Source organism: Astatotilapia calliptera, chromosome 1 (genome assembly GCF_964374335.1).
Source record: "Astatotilapia calliptera chromosome 1, fAstCal68.1, whole genome shotgun sequence".
In the NCBI taxonomy this organism is placed as follows: Eukaryota; Metazoa; Chordata; class Actinopteri; order Cichliformes; family Cichlidae; genus Astatotilapia; species Astatotilapia calliptera.
In genome coordinates this window covers 18,591,647-18,609,041 of record NC_137422.1, presented here as the reverse complement: position 1 = coordinate 18,609,041, position 17,395 = coordinate 18,591,647, and the positions used below count along the sequence as shown (strand labels likewise).

General features: G+C 42.5%; 1 protein-coding gene across 13 annotated transcripts in view; it reads left to right on the top strand.

Moving 5' to 3' along the window:
• The first annotated feature begins 2,323 nt into the window (after positions 1 to 2,323).
• The window catches only part of cbfa2t3 (CBFA2/RUNX1 partner transcriptional co-repressor 3), a 42,071-nt gene continuing 26,999 nt past the window's right edge, over positions 2,324 to 17,395 (top strand). For 7 of the 13 annotated variants that reach the window (XM_080294499.1, XM_026166206.2, XM_080294449.1 and 4 more), the window contains exon 1: positions 2,324 to 3,174. In XM_080294499.1, coding sequence (XP_080150625.1) covers positions 2,928 to 3,174 — 247 coding nt within the window. In that variant the 5' untranslated portion in view covers positions 2,324 to 2,927. Of the gene's footprint in view, positions 3,175 to 10,427; positions 11,573 to 17,395 lie in introns of those variants that run through there. The other 6 variants (XM_080294805.1, XM_080294597.1, XM_080294378.1 and 3 more) reach the window with 5 other exon arrangements.

The window sequence follows — 17,395 nt, the reverse complement described above, 5'->3', positions numbered from 1 at the left end:
GCTAATGTAGGGCTGATTTCTGCTCTTTTTTCAACTTACCCCATCTTCTGGCCCAGTAGCTGTTTGTAATGTGTTTCCAAACATATGATCAGCGTCCCCTCCTCATATGTTCTCCTCATATGTTCTCAGGAGCTGTCATATCCTCCAACAAACATAAGCTTTCATTTTCATTTCACTGACGGGGCTCTTTTATTTAACCCCCCTAAAAATCCATGCCAAAATGCAATCATGTCGTCAGAGAATCAACTCCTAAATGAAATGTAACAGCAGTTTGATTGTTGCTATTATTCAGAATTATATCAGCTTTAAAACAGAGTGCAGATGTTCTGTGTTTGAATACCTGTGACTGGGAAATCACCAATGGTTGTTCTAATAAAAATACATTAAAAAACACCTAAATTTCATCTTCTTCACACACTGTTGGTTTATAGAGAAATCAGGTCTCTCTCTCCCTCTCTCTCTCTCTCTCCCTCCCTCTCTCTCTCTCTCTCTCTCTCTCTCTCTCTCTCTTTCACACTGTTTGTTCCCCACGCCCAAAGTCAGAGAAAGCAACATGGGTTTCTCTCACTTCCTCTCTGCTGATGACCATCTGTGTGTTAGTTTCAACCAGGCACTTGGCACATCTGTGTACTCACATCCCCTCTCACTTCTCTCATCAGTAAACGACATACACAAACATAAATTGTGTGGAAATGTGTGTGTGTGTGTGTGTAGCAGCAGTGAGGGTTAATGCTGGGACTCTGTGTTATGGTTATTGTTCAATGAGCCCCCAGGTCAGAGGCCAGAGTAGGTAAAAGTCGATGTCTTTGGTTCCTGTGTGTGAGAGCATGTGTCCTGTTTCAGCATGTTCTTTCCCACTGCAGCTGTAGTCCTACTTACTTTCTTTCTACTTTGCAGCAACAGCTTCATGTTGCTCACACGTAGTAGGAATGAATAAAAAAGTTAAAAATATTAGTGACAAAACAATTATCATGTCACGATCTTTAATTTGGCTGATGTCAACGACACCAGAAAGCCATTGAGGAAGTATGAAGTGTATACAGACAGTCAGTAATCACAGAGGACATGAGTTATAAGCTTTTTATTATTTTGGACTAATATGAGGCAGACATATGCATGTGTCTTTTGGATAAAGACACGCCATTTGTCTATCAGTGGGGAAAAAGAACTTCCACAGGGAAACCCTTCATTTATCGAAAAAAAAAAAAAAAAAGAGAAGTAAAACGTGGATTTGGTCGGTTGGCCTGTCCACTCAATTTCTGGTGAAATGGTTAGTGAAAAAAAGAGAATATTGAAGTTGTTAACTGCATTTTTATATTTCTATTATGACCTATTATGGTGCTATAATGGTAAATATGAGTTTTGACAATTAGTATGCTACTTTAATATTTATATTTAACCTGAAATCAAAGTATTTCTTTATTAATTAATTGAAATAAACACATTTATTACGATTAATATTATCACTGGTCAGGAGAATTGATGGCCAACTTCTAGCTTTTTAGTCCTATGATGTATATTAAAAATAACAAAATAGATAGCTGTGTCCCATAACTACTTTGACTAAATATCTGTCTACCATGAACCAAGCCAGGACTAAAAAGTCCTGAGCATCTACTTTTTAGGAGTTAATAAAAACATGGATTAATATTATAAACTTTTGAGATACATCTCTGTGTGTGTGTTGGTATAAGAGCAGATTATTATAGGAAAGTCAGCTGGTTAATTGATTTGCTGTGTTCCAGTTCTGTGTACAGTTTGATAAACAGTTACTTTGGCTTTTGTTGTATTTCCTGTTGTCCTGTTCTGTAAACTTCCATGAAATATACAAAAACGAAACATCCAAAGTTTTTTGGTGTGTTGTTTTGCAGCAAGGCAGAAGAAAAATCCGGATGATGAAGTAACTGGTTTGAATCAAAACCCAAAAATTAAACAGGGGGAAGAACAACAAGGAAGGATTTTGAACAAGGGAGCACAGACGGCATCATTATAGCCACCGGGCAAGGTGCACAGAAGCAAAGGAGGGCACCTCTGAAGGGAGGATGCAGTAAGGGAAGGAGCGGTTTCTGGCCGACACAGCTGGTTCCTGACAGAGGAAGCCCAGACTGAGGCCCAGGTCCTGCTGCGTGCTGCTGTCTGCAGCTATCACCGCAAGCAGCACTGCTGCCTGGCCTCCCCAGGGGTGTTAGCCTCAAGACAGAAAAAATAACCACACACACAGATAGTGTGACATCCAAGCACTCACTTCTCTTTTGAGCTGTTGTGGCAGGCAGGAGGAGGAGGGTTCAGATGAGAGCACAACCCCTCAGCCAGAGCCACAAGACAAGCTGACCTGCCTTTGACACTCACACACACACTCTTGATTAACTCCCACACACTCTGCTGGGGAGAAGAGAAGAGCGACTGAGAGGATCGGGTGAACCAAGAAGAAGAAAGAAATGGGGATTTACATGCAAGATGTGCCATGTTAAAGGGAACAGCGGTTAAGGACAAAGACTTACTTGTGAAAAAACAGAATACAACTACAATCTATTTCTCTTTCCTGCACGCAGGCAAGAGGCAAAGAAAAAAACACCAGAAGATTCCAGGAATACTTCAACCAGGATAAACTTATTCACTGAAGGAATGAAAGGAATATAAGGAAAGGCTGGCTGTTACTGTCTATTTCAATTTTTGGAGCCTTAAGTGAAGCTAAGTCCGTGTATGTGTACAACAGCTCAGCGGGTCACAGAATGATCCACTGGGCCCTCAAAGGCAAAACTAGAAATTGTAAAGAAACACATGGAAATCCTCAAGTGAAACTGAACGAGAACATTCAGCAGGAAAGCCTTTGGAGGTAATACTAACTTTTAGTGTTAAGTGTGCTGTTGCTGCTTCCACGGTTGAACCTGCAAGCTGCCAGTGTGCGCCAGAGAGTTTCAAAGAGCATGTCCCTCATGCTCCAAGCCTCTCACCTCTCAAATAAACAGGAAAGTCCGAACATGTCTGCTGAGGTCCATTTGGAGCGCCAGAAGAGGGCTGACCTGAGAGCTGTTCCAGCGTTTGCTCCACGTGTCCCTACCGTCACACTTATCAGCCACCGCGAGCTGAGGGATAAATTCACTGCCCACATACTCCAGCCTGGAAGCCTCGATCACAACCTGGTGGCCAGCAGCCGTTACAGATATAGCGAAGGTATGAGCTTGTCATCTTACAGGACCTTTTTTATGAAGGTCTTTTGGCATCGTGTTAATCGCGATGAGTGACGGAGGGTCCCGCAGCGGTCTGATCTGCTCATTAAGTTCAAGTGATTGACGTATAATCAGTTTGTGTTGACTTTGTGCTACATGCTATGTGGGGTTATGTGAGGTTTCTTCATCTTGCTATTTGATGACTGAAGCAAAAGGATTCAAGGTTAGAAGGGCATCAAAACATGGCCTTTTTTGGCCTGTTTTATAACAAATAAAACTGGTGTTAAATTGCTCTCTTAACGCTTTGTCTTTTGTCTGCGTGCCCCCCCCCCCCCCTCCCCCCCATTTCTTCATATTACCAGTCTAGATTGAATAAACTTGTCCTTGTTGTTACCAAGCCCAGTGGAGCACATTTATCCTGTGGGCGCTGGAAAGGAAAAGGAAAGAGGTTTTTAGAGCTTTTGGTGGTTGGGTGGGTGAGCCGGGGGTGTCTTCCTCTGGGCTTCCCCAAGCAGCTAAAAGGAACAGAACCAGATTCTGGAGTTTCACTGTTGAGCTTTAATGGTTTCATAATACACATGAAGGTCAAAAATGGTGAATGACAGATGGACAGGTTTAAGAGAGCAGACAGCTGAGGAATACATGAAAAGACATGTGAGGTTAAAAAAAAAAAGTAAAAAGAGAAAAAAATGTAATTGATTCATAAAGAAGTGAAAACACTGCCTTTAGGTATAAAAATGAAAACCTTCACTTAAATCAGCGAAGGGTTTGAAGAGAGAGATGCATTAAGAATCAGACATTAAAAGCCTAATTTTATAGACTCTAAATATGTAGAAACGGTAAGCCAGTGCGAGGACTAATACCCAACGTGGTGAATTACCTGCAGCGCATACCGTCTCTTGGCAGTAATGAGCTTTGTGAACGTTGCAGCGATAAGGCCTCTATAATTAGGCTTAGTCATAAGCATCCCCCCCTGTAATTCAGTGATAAAAACCCAGTAGAACTCCAGCGTTGGTGCTCCAGCCCATTCATCACACACACACACATGCACACATGTGTAGACTGAGAAAAACAAAATGTGCCATTGAGAACTATAAACACAGCTCTTTGTCTCATGTAGTTTACCTGATGTAACTGTGTGTGCGTGCGTGTGTGTGTGTGGTGGTGGGGGGGTACAGTCCGGTAACATGTTCTCACTGTATGGAGAAGCGGGAGTAAAGTATGTGTTCATGCATGTACATATGTGTGTGTGTGTGTGTGTGTGTGTGTGTGTGTGTGTGTGTGTGTGTGTGTGTGTGAGGGAGAGGTGTTGTGAGCCACAGCATAGGCTTCCTGTGAGGGAGCAGATGTCGCAGAGCACAGGCACAGCTGCGACAGGCGATAACCGCGGTGGCAAGAATATGTCGGCATGCTGGCTCTTCTCCCTGGGTCTTATCAGTCGCACACAGCATACAGACTCACACATACACACAGACGCACACTCATATAGACACTGTACAATAAGGAACTGCCACCCAGCGCTCGCACAACCTCGCAGCAGGCCCAGATAGAGCCAGTAAGGCAGTGAGAGAGATGGAGAGAGGAAGAAGAAAAGCAGCAAGGACTAAATCAAGGGTCTTTGATGAAAAAGGTGCAGAGAATCCCTAACAAAGCCTTGGCTCATGTCTGCTGTATCATAGACTTTGTAATTTTGTGCCAACTCTAATCCTCTATAGCTATGAAGAGGCTATTCTTTACAATTTTCTTTGACAAAAACAGGCATCTCACCAGTAATAAGTTTCGTATAAATACATAAGCACATAACTTTGTTGCTTTCTTTGTTATCCGGCTTGCCAAAGACCTGTTTGCACGATTAGTCATCTAACATAGACTCTAAATAAAGCTTTTTAATTACGCTTCATAATAGTCATTTTAAATAGTTAATTAAAACGTTTTACTGTCACTGTCAACACTGAAATACTCATTAATAGAATAATGAGTAATACTAATAACTGTATTATAAATCATGTGTGAGCCGCCACGTGTTTGTTAAGTTGCAGCTGATGTTTATAAAACTTTTTACACGGTAATAAATACTATGTGTACACCCACCGGCTATTTCATTAGTTACACCTGTTCTGCTTCTCTGTAAAGTGTAAATATAATCAGTCAATCATATGGTAGAAACTCAGTGCATCTAGGTTTGTGGAAATGGTCTAGATAACCTGCTGAAGTTCAAACCGAGCATCATAATAGGGAAAAAAAATGATTTAAATGACTTGGAACAGGGAATGGTTGTTTCTGCCAGATGGGCTGGTCTGAGGATTTCACAAATTCTTGTTCTCCTGGGATTTAACCTCGGTTTTGAGCCCAGAGAAAGACAACAGTAGTTCAAATAACTACTCGTTACAGCAAAGGCATGCAGAGCATCTCTGCATACCTTGATTCAAATCTTTAAGCAGACACAGAACGCCACAGTGATCAAAACCTGTCATCTGAGAACGGGAAACTGATGCTACAGTTTACACTGACCCCCTTAATATCAAATGACCACTATTAAACTCAGCTTCACAGCTTAAATGAATACTGCTGCTGGCCATGTCTAACCTTTTATGACCACAGTGTGCCCATCTTTTGACGGCTGCTTCCAGCGGGATAATCCACTGGGTTACAAAACTCAAATCATCTCAAACTGGTTTCTTGAACATGAGTTCACTGTACTCAACTGGCCTCCACAGTCACCAGATCTCAGTCCAACAGAGCACTGTTAGGGTGTAGTGGAGCGGGAGACTCATCGTGTATGTCAAGCTGATAAATCTGCAGCAACCGTGTTATGACAATCTGGACCAAAATCTCTGAGGACTGCACGAGGCTACGGGTGACTAGAGGCTTTAATAATAATCTTATTGATTGTCAAAAGCAAACTAGATATTGACTAAAGCTTAATTAACTATCCATTTACAGTTTTGACTTTAGGATTGGAAAATCAACCACATGTGCTTTTGTTTAGTTTTAAGTCTGTGGATCAGTTTATCTTTTGTCCTCCTTCTTTGTAAATGCTTGGTCTTGCGGTTTCGCCATGTCACTCTTTCTTAGAAGTCCAGCTTACATAATTGTTATCGCATCTAGAACTACGGGACATATTTTGTAATAGTATTTTGAAACTTCATCTACATGAAAAATATACCATCGGCTGTGTGCACTTATCCATTGCTTAATGATTACATCACTGGATTTCCAGCAGAGATATGAGAAAATAAATGTGGAATGGATGATCAAAAATGTTGGAAAAACATGGATGCTGATAGTGATGCAAGAAGAGGTAAAAGTACTGAGTAAACAAGGAGTGGAAAAAAGTGAGATGAGTGTGTGTGTGTGTGTGTGTGTGTGTGTGTGTGTGTGTGTGTGTGTGTGTGTGTGTGTGTGTGTGTGTGTGTGTGTGTGTGTGAAAGAGAGAGAGAGAGCAGTAGAGCAGTTATCCTCTTTATTTCCTCAGTACCAGCTTTGTGGTTTCTATGAGGAACAGATGTTCACAACTTGATACAGCGCCTCATCCCCCTCTACTCACTATCTCCAGTGCCAGCACCACCAACTGTCTGCTTCCACACAAACACACACACACACACACACACACACACACATATTGTCTCTTGGGAAACACAGACATACTTAGCACTGACTTTTTCATGTGAACGTATGGGACGCGTTCACCTGCCTGCAGACATTTTACTGGCTGTTGTCCGTCCCCCCTCGCCTCGCTCAGGCTGCATATCCTGCTCTTGAGTCAACACTTGATTTGATCAGATGTCACTTCCTCTTTTGTAAGTTTGCACTTCTCTTGGTCAGATATGACCACGTGTACACATAGCCTAGCACTCTGGTTAAAGAAAACTTCATGCCAGCGTGTAAGTCCTCTGAAGCCATATTTGGTTGTAACACTATGAATGAAACACATCCCTGCGATACTCGTGGCAAATTTCACCATCTGAAATGCAGAATTTAACCAAAGCACATAGAGTGGGTAATTAATCAGCTTCATTGCATATGCTGGAGCATCTACAGTAATGCCGTAATAGATAGTACTCTTATTAGTTGAAGATGACAATACTGGAAATGAAGTACTTGGTCCAAGAGCATGGATTGAATTTACGATTCCCATCATGCCTGGATGATTCAAACAGGCGATACTTTCCTGCTTGATTGCAAACAAAATGTCAGGGGGTCTATGGGTGCAATTTGTAAAAGCAGCATTCCGCCGTGTGTGCTTGAGTGGGTGGGTCAATGATCCGTTACACCACGCCATATTACAGGAAGACTCTCTCTTTCATAATATGATGGAGCAGCTGGAGGACCTGCACACATTTAAGATGCTGGAATACAAAGTGAGAGATAAACATCCCGTTAAGTGCTTTATCAAAGAAAATAGAGTTTAAAGTACACGAGTCATATTCACAAACGATGCATGTGACTCAGAGGAGAGGAGGCTCGGTATGATTCTAATCGTTTCTATCAAACAGCATAACTCGGTGCAGTTAACCCCCCCCCCCCCCCGTTCTTTTGATCAAAATGTGCCTACACTGGTGACATTAATGGTAGCTCCACGAACGTGTGGTCTGTTGAACGCGCACGACAGAGGAAAGGATAGCAGAAGGGAGAAGAGCGCAGGGACACAATGGGTCTAGCGTTCCTTTCAGCCGGCTCAGGGCCTTATCTCCTTTCAACACACTAGCCTGTGACTGCCACTATAGGAAAGGATTTACAATGTGCAAGAGGAGGAAATGCTGCAAAACTTCTCTCTTTCTTTCTTGCTTTTAGTCTGACACACACAAACAGAAATAGTCATTTCCAAAGCAGCACAATGACCGAACTGAGTTCTTCTGTCTCAGTTTGTGCTCAACTACCCAGAAGATGCTGCCAACATAATAGAATCCAGAGCAATGGTTGGAAGGTGGAGGGTGGGGGTGTTTGTGGTGTGACAGGGAGATAGAGAATGAAAAGGCGGGGAAGACAAAGCTGTTTTTGTCATTAATGCCATCAAAGGGACTTCCAGTCACAGTATTATGCCACAGAGAGTTCATCGAGGCGAGTTCCCACCTTGCGTGAGTGTGTTTCATTGTGCAGTTTATCGGGCTGGCCACATGGAGTGTCAGAGCTAACCCGGTGACCGCTCAACAAAAGGCCAAATTAAGAGGAGTGAGAGGCTGTCGTACAGGGAGGCTGACAGGTTGACTGACGCTGTTCCCGAAGAGAATAGCATCCTGTCAATCTCCGAGCTGTCACCTTGACAGGAATCCTTTCTTTGGATGCAACCCCCATCGCCTACCTTTCTGTCGCTCAGGGCCACACAGAGACACACATATCTCTTCCTTTCTCAGTATTCTGCAGAGAGCAAATAAGTCACCAATGGTGCGCACACACACTGCAACATGCATGTATACAGAGCTGCTTTAGGGCCAAAACTCTGAAGTTTAGCGCTAGCTACCCAGTCTGTGGGAGATTCACCCTTGTAATGTCCCATGCATCAGTTTATGTGTGTAATCTTGCGGTGTATTTCTCCTGCTTTTGTTGGTTTGATCACATTTGCAGCAACAGCTTGATCAGATATTGTGGCTTGAAGAAAAAAAAGAACATTGGCACCTGGTGCTGACGTTACCTGAAGTTATTGCCTCTCATCAGCCGTGCAGGGAACTGTTCCAGTCAGAGAGGAACGGGGCTTCCCCCCCTGCGCACTTGCTCACATTATTTAATCAGCAGTGGAGGGCTTTTTCAGAAGTCTCCATACGACGGCAGCATTTGCGTTCAGTGCTGGCGAAGGCTGGTGAGACTGGAGTCAGGGCACAGCAGCTGTCTGTGTGTACTTTACAAGCTGGTTCTGTTTGTTCTGTCGACGCAGAAGGGGTCAGAAGGGTGTCAGCTTTGTCTTCTGTCCCCTTCCATGGCTATGTGTGTCTGTTGGAGGGAGAGAGGGCAGGTGGGTGGGGCAAAGAGACTAACAGACCAGTGTGGACAGGTGGAGGATTCTCACTATAGAGGAGGCAGATGTACTGTACCTGCCTTTTTTGCTGTCGCTCTTTGTGTATCTCTGTCTGCCTATCCAGTGTATTTGTTTACCTATTTAGGACAATGCATTCATATTACTTTATATATTTATGGGTACTTAATATTATTGTTTTCAGATTTAAAAGAAACCTAAAAATAAAACTGCGTTTTCTAAATAAATAAATGAAAAAGTTTGGGATTGCTGATCCGGAGAGCAGAACATCTTCTTGCTTCTGGAAACTTCCGATGGACATTTTTCACCGTTTAAACTGCTGAAATTTTATTGACGTGCTAATGAATTGATTAAAAAAAAAAAGACAGATTAGTCCATTTAAAATAATTGTTATTTTTTTGAATTGTCATTCGTCATCCTCGGAAAGATGTTACATCAAATGAGAAGGATTAAAGGCTGAAGCAGTCATCATTCATGAATCCATTGCAAAGTGGGAATACTAATGTTGCCACGTGTGATCGCAGTTGAAACAAGTATATGGGTGGGAAGATATGGGGCACATTTATAGAGCTCTTTTACAAGACGAATCGTCCTTCTATCCTTCTTTACAACAATCCACTGACTTGACTATTAAGGACAACACTTGAACATAAAGGGAAACTGTCACTTTTACGAGACGCGTTGCGTTTATTGGCGTATGGTCACATGCCGACAGACGCATTCTTTTGCATTCATTCAGTTCTCAGAAAGCTTGTGGTTTCCCCCCAAGTGTTAAAGTAAATATAATCTGCCTTCCTTGTCGTCCCCTCGTCCTGATATGAGGAAACAGCGGCCCCCACGGGCAGACAGCGGGACGGTAAAAGAGTTGTATTTCACTCAGTCTCAGAGCTTTTGGATTCGAGCTGTTTAGCTTCTAAAAAAAACTTCTAAAAAAATATATAGGTAGGAAAGGATAGGCTATATATTACAAACCATACAGCCATATAATGTCATTACGATACATCTTCATCCAGCTCATTATTATTATTCATTTTTGCCTGCATTTTATTGGAGAACTGCAGATGTGGGTTTTTTTTAGCAAGGTTTTACTGGTTAAATCGCATATTTTTAATAACTTTGGACAAATGCGGGGTTTACAATGTGCAATGTTGGATCTTTTTCAATTTAGAAAGGATTCCTGCACAATAGCTGCCAGCTCTCGCCTATGATGGTACCCGAGAGAGAGAGGGAGAGAGAGAGAGAGGGAGGGAGAGAGAGAGGTTAGGAGCTCCAGATGGTGTTTAAACGCAGACAGAAGGCTACAGCGAGGACAGAGAGAGAGAGGAGGAGGAGGAGAGAGCCGCGGTTACTGCGCACAGTGGCCCCGCCAGCTCCACTCATCAGTGAAGAAGACAAAACAAGTCTGCAAATCCCAAATTGTGAATCCAAAGGAAAATAAACCGTCAGATCTGCTCAGCCGAATGTGATTTTCTTTTTTGGAAGTGAAGCTTTTTTTTCTTTTTTTTTTTTTGCGTTCCTCTTTTTTTTTCTTTAAAGACCACAACACTGAAAGACAGCGCGTCGGAGAAGTGCCGTACTGAGAAGCGTGGTGGTGGAGCAGCCTGTCCACGGGCTGTAGGTTGACTGTGTGCTTAAACATTTTTAAAAGAGACAGAAAAAGAAGAAGGTCACTTCGTTTCGTCGGATGTACAAGGAGTCGCTCCTGACACCACGGACTGTGGCTTAACTGTGAAGTTAAAAAAGGAGGGTTTTAAAGTTGTAACAGGAGGAATAATAGACGCACCCTGCCGAACAGAGGATCCGCATCTTTATAATTTCAGGGGGTTTTTGCCTGGGAGATGCGATGATTTCTGCAGTAGCGACAGGTTAATAGTTTTGTTCGCTTTAAAAAATATATATATAGATAGATAGATATATTTGGGGGTTTTTGCAGGTGAAACTCGGCTGTGTTTTTCCTTCTTCGATCTGGGATGGTTAAAATGAGCAAGAGTGCGGATTTACATGCCTGGGACAAGTTCTGATTTTTGCTTTAAAAGAAAAAAACAAAAACAACAACTCAGACTGCAAAAACCAAAGACATCAATCTGCTTAAAGATCCAAGAGCTCTGGCTTTGATTTTATTTATACGTTTTTCGATATAACTGAGAAGTGAAATACCTCATAATTTATTAAACCTGGAAAGTCAAGACCCCCTACTGAACACCCAAAGGAAAGTTAAACCGTCTGTTTTTTCCTGCTAGACTCTCGCTCTTTCCTCTCAATATTTCAAAGACAGAAAAATAAGGAATAAGACCGCGACAAAGCTTTATTATTATTATTATTATTTTCAAATGATGAGGATTGAGATGACATATAAAAATCGGTTTTAGAAACTATTTGGTGTGGATTATCTCCGCTACTGTTACCTCAGCTTGACCTCGACCTTCATAAAGTAAGTACAACCTGCAAAAGTCAGTTTTGAGTGAAACTACGGCAAAACGCCTTTAAAAAAACATGTCTATTATTATTTTTATTGGCATGCATTATTTTTAATTCCCCCTTTCGATGTTTTAAATGGAAAAGCTTTAAATACTAAAATATTTCAAGTGTAAACTTTCACATTATTGTAAGCATTCAATGTTTTGTGTGAAGGTGAAGATCAGGATACTGGATAACCTTTGCTTTTGCCTTTTTTTTGTCGCTTTGCGTGTTATGATGTCTTTAGATGGTTACTGCTGGGCCACTGTAGGATGTTGCCTTGTAAATATAATTGAATTGAATAACACTGGTAACAAGAGACAGTTACAGGGGCAGGAAAAAGTGACTCTAATAATATTATTGTTGCTATTAATATCAGTAGTGCTATATGAACTTTTCTCTTTTCCTGTACTTTTAATTCTTTAGAGCTGAGATTAGACATAAAAAGACAGAGACACTGAAAGACAGAGCAAGGGGAGGTCATGAGTTGTTCGCCACATGAGTCTGTGCTACACATCAAAGTGATGCTGAGACAAAGTGGTGACACAAAATCTTTGGTCTCTGTGAATTTGGTCTGGATGAAGGCAATGGGTGTGAAGGGATACATTTAGGCATTTACCCTTAACTGAACTGCTCGGTGCCCCAAAACAGTGTAGTGCAAGGTATGGTGTCACGAGTGTTTGTTTATGTTAAGATTTGAACAGCTTTGAGGGATAACCTTTTACGTGTCACTGCGGTGAGACCATTCTGTGGAGGCACTAGAGAAGTGGGTTATAAAGGACTGGACGGCTCATAATAACTCTTGTGAGTGTGGAGACACTCCCAGCGAAGAAAACAAGTCCAGCCAAAGGTTTCTGAGCCCCACTTGAACAGCCTCAGCAGCGCACTCTTCCGCATGCAAGTGCAACAGTAAAACACTCCGGCCATTTTCTCTGCAGGATGTGGCCCCGTGTAATTGGCCCTGGTAAATATCATCTGAATAATTGAACAGTTGATAATAGTCTTGAACAATAGATGGGAGGTTGCAGAGGTGAAACCGCAGTGCAGACACCCTGCCTCACCGCACATTATACTTCCATCACCACCAAGTGAGCATCTCGTCCTCTCTCCTTCCCAGTGCCGGCTGCCCAATCGCTCAGACCAGGAGGGCCTGCTGCCTGCTAGGGCAGATGTCCCCACTTCATCATTAAGTAGCTCTCTTAAAAGGCTGGCCATTCATTATGACCCGAGCCTGCAGAGTGTTTGTTCAGTTCCCATCTACTACAGGTGCACGGATAGGATGTCTGCTGTTTTATATATACAGAGGGAAACAACCACAGGTTTTGAGTAATAGGACCACTTTTCCTCAGAAGAAAAGGCATCAAGCAAAACCACAGGCCAGTGTACTTCACTTCCATTCCCTTCAAGATGGCTTTCTCTTTTGTTTGTTATACCTCATTAGTTTATCAGTGAGTTACATATCAGGCATTCAACAGCAGAAATGGAGATGATAGAAGCCTTCAGTGTCTAACAGAGAAAAGGCTCTCGCTTATACTTTGACTTGATGCCTCAGCTTATGTGTTTGTTATATGGGTGTGTGGGCTTGTTGAGTATGTGTCTGTGTGCGTTTGTGTGTGTTAATTATTGGGATCTAAATGCAGGCAGTGCAGGTGAAACTGGCTGCCTCCTAATTAATGAGTGGAGCAGATGGCCCTGGGTGGGCGGGAGCTGCAAGCACACAGCGAGCCGGTCAGGTGGTCAGCACAACAGAGACACCTGGGCCATCACAAACAAGACAAGTCAAGCGGCTGACACAGGCCAAAGATATAAAACCTGTGTTTGCGTGTGTTTACATATCTTTCTCTAGTCAACAAACATTTATAGAAACCCTCATGCTGTAGATGTATTAGCTGAAAAATTTCAAACACAGTGTGTTGAAAAGGAAAATCGCTATTCAGCAAAGAGAAGAAGAAATAAACAAGACGAGGCGGTTTGAGAAGATGATCTTTCATTTCTTCCTCTCTTTTCTGCAAAGTTTAGTCAGTGGTACAAAAAGAAAAAAAATCGCAATCCCAGTTTTGAAGATGTTTTGATGGGTTTATGTGTGAGTGATTTCCTCATTAAACGGAGGAGCTGTGTGTACTATATCTAATTAATTAAGAAGCAAACCTTATATGAATAACACACTATTCTATATCAAACACTATAGCAGCAAAGTTTATGGTGAAAATAAGTTGAAGTAGTTCATATTTGTGTTGTTTGACATATGTACACTCCCCTGATTGTCTTCTTCTTTGTCATACAAGTTGTCGCTCACCAGTTGCTCTGATTAGCTGATTGTAGGAAGTCACATGGCCTTGCCTTTAATTTGAGAAGATTATGCATTAATAGATAAAGAGAAAAAAACACAGCACTTATGGTTTCAGTAACTCTAAAACTGCAAATTGTACAGAAGCCAGTCACTAGTTGTTGGTTCCAGTTGTTGCAGCCCTCAGTGTATATTTGCGTGTGTTCAGACTAACAGGGGAGTTATACTGTACATCTGTGATGTAGAGAAACATCCAGCTTAGTTGACTTTTGCTCTCTGGCAGTTCTTTGCAGAACTGTTGCTCACAGCAGAGGAACAGTGTGCTTATTACACAGTTGAAGTGAGATCAGTGAGAGCGATATGAAAATTTGTGCTTTTTGTGTAAATTTATGAGAGCAAATGATGAGGTGCAGCATCTCTATAGTTTCGGTGCTGTTTATCCTGATGCACACTGGGGTAAACCAGCGTGGTTCTGGATGCCTGCTGCTCAGTCCTCTGTCTTTTGTGTGTGTGTGTGTGTTTTTGGTCGGCCGTTCTCTGGTCTGCTCCACATGTGTTTGACATTACTGTGACAAGGCTGCCCAGCCTCTCTGGGGAGATGGAGAATGTCAGAGACTAGAGTCAAGAAGCGAGCAGCTTCCCAACATCTGATGGAATGAGAAACACACTCGCTGGATGGCTGGCCTGCTGACGCCACAGCGTGGGAGCAGAGCGGTGGGTGGAGGCCAAGTAAAACCCCAATTGTGTGTTTGAAATATCACTCTTTCTCTCTTTTCCTTTTGCTTTCTCCCAAATGTGCACATATCCACTCATATTCTTAAGCGCCACAGCACACACACAGGCATATCTAGTAATAATACTGTTTTCACTGGAATTATCAGGTGTCTTTTCTCCAGCTTTCTCACAGCAGGTGAGATGCTTGAATTACTTTATCTGGAACATTCATGGTTGAAAACTCACCCTTTATAGCTAAGCATTTCTGAAAATTATTTGTTGAATTGACTCTTCAAAAATTCATCAAAATATAAAGCATTCACAAATTGCACCTTCAATTATGCATTTTTCAAACGAGGCGCATTTGTAGCTCACATAAACACCCGGTTGTGAATGCAGGTTCAAACCAGTGTCACCACAGTATGTAGCTGAAATGCTGACAGCTACAGCCAAGAAGAACAACCTTCCTCCTCCTCCCTTCCTTATCTTGTGCCCATTTCACCTCCCGCTATCCCTCCTCACCTTTTTTTACTTCCTCGCCTGGTCACTCACCTCTGACCTTCTTTTGACCCCTTTCTTTTCCTAGTCCCATTCCCACTGCTACATCTTGTCACCTCCCACCCTTTCTACTTCATTGTAGGAAATGTGCTCAGATCAGACTCTGACACAGGATACAGCTGGGCTAATCTACAGTAGCACCGAGCTGTGTTTTAATCACGCCAAGCGAACAGGCCGGCAGAGAAAATGGGAAGTGCAAATCGCCACCGCTACATGATATAATGAATCCCTCCCTTTCCTTCTGCCCCACATCGAGCCCTTTATCACAGGCGTGGGATAAACAAGCGCAAAGGAACACAGACTGAAGTTATTAAGGCCTCCACTCGAAAACACGTCCTCTCTGGACGTCTGGGGAAGTGCTGCAACGGGGCGACCGTGCAGACAGAGATTGGGAAGGAAGGCATGTCTCTCACATTTGCACTCTCTCTCTCCCCTTACAGTATTTGTGAAATTAAAAATGTCGTTATCTCCTGGAAACAGATCCTGTGCCACACAGATGGTTCCGTCCCTCTTCAAATAGGAGGCTGAGCCACTGAGTGTGTTACCAGCTAGTTGTACAGACCTTAATCTCGACTTCAGCCTTCCTTCCTGTGCATGTCTGTCTCTCCACACACGCACACACAGGAATAGAGAAACTGTGCCCCTTCAGATAAAAGTGTTGCCCGTGTAAAGTTCTAATTTCACTTGGAAATTGATATTTCAACCTTTCAGAAAACAGATATATTTGAAGTGTAGAGAGAGGAAGGTTAGAGATTTCCTTGATATGTCAAAGAGTAGTGGTGACTTTGAGGAGCGGCGCAGTCACGTCTGCAGGGTGTAGAGGTTGTGTTTGATATTTCAATTATTGCTTCCAACAGAAATCAGCCCATCTGTAAGATTTCTGAAAACTATGTTATGTCTTTGTGGAGAAATCTATAAGTTCCTCCAGAGACCTTCAGGTAAAGAAATAAATGTGATATGAGAAAACATAAAGATGCTTTGTAGGACCACAAAGTTTGTGATATGGTGAGCTGGACCTGGTGAAAAGATCTTTTAAAAGGTTTACAGATTATTTTTGAGTCTGTGGCAGAATTTCATCTCATGAAACATAATGTTATGCATTAAATGAACTGATAATCACCTGGTAATGTTTTCACTCATATCACTTTCTCCCCTGAAACTATGATTGATTCCACAGCGTCTCTCTTTTTATGTAACATGAACGAGATGCACTTGTAATAACAGAGAAGAACAAAGCATAAGGAGACATATGAGTGGATAATTTTGTGACATATACAAGACTGAGATTATCTTCCCTGGATTAGGCTTTATTTTTTCCTAAAAAACTGTAACTTAGTAAGCATGCACTAATATAAACTATATAGATTTTGTTTCCTGTCATCTCTCCCTAGGAAGATTATACCAGTGTAAGAGTGCAGATGTTTTGTTTAAATTTACATAAATTTACACAGTTCCCTTACAGTGGCAGTTTTCCCTCCACCTTGACCATCGCATGGCATCAGGTCATCTTAATTTCCCAATTAGCTCACATAATCACCATGTTATTGGCACAGCGGGCGCTCTCCTTCTTTAGCCACTCGCTCTGTTTTTGTGGCGGCGTCCTGTAGTCGGCCTGCGTCCCAGAGGACTTGCTGGTATTTATTTCTGCAGCTTCCAGCGTGAGCTGGCTGTAGGCTAAATGGAGAAACTGTCAAAGCTTCCCTCTAACCTGTCACATAAATGTCTCCCCCCCACCCCGCCTCCGCCTCCTCTGCTGCATTCTTGTTTCTTGTGTGTCTGTGTGTGAAACCTATGGGGTCCTCCAGAATAATACAGAACACCCTCCCCGTGCCTGGCTAATGTCAGGAGCTTTTGTTACTGTGCCCGCGGGGCAAATGAAGAGGTATGAGAGCGCTGGCAGGCTGGAGAGCAGTTCAGGCTACAGACAGTTTTGTCAGCGCTGACAGCTCCATAGTGACAGAGCAGACATTTAACACAGAATGAAATGAAATACAAGACATCAAGCAGGAGAATGACTAATCTGCTGTTTGTTTTCCTATCTTAGCTGTAAGTGACAGCTCAGTGTCAGGTTTTTAACGGTGCACAAAGCATAAGAGAGAGGGGAGACACGGGGAGAAAAATAGGCAGCCGTAGTTCACGCGCTCTGTTAACACACACTCACGCAAAGAGTTTATGGCAAAGGATACACAGCGATGCTGCATTTGCTGTGATGTGTGCATGTTGCCAGGGTCAATTCTA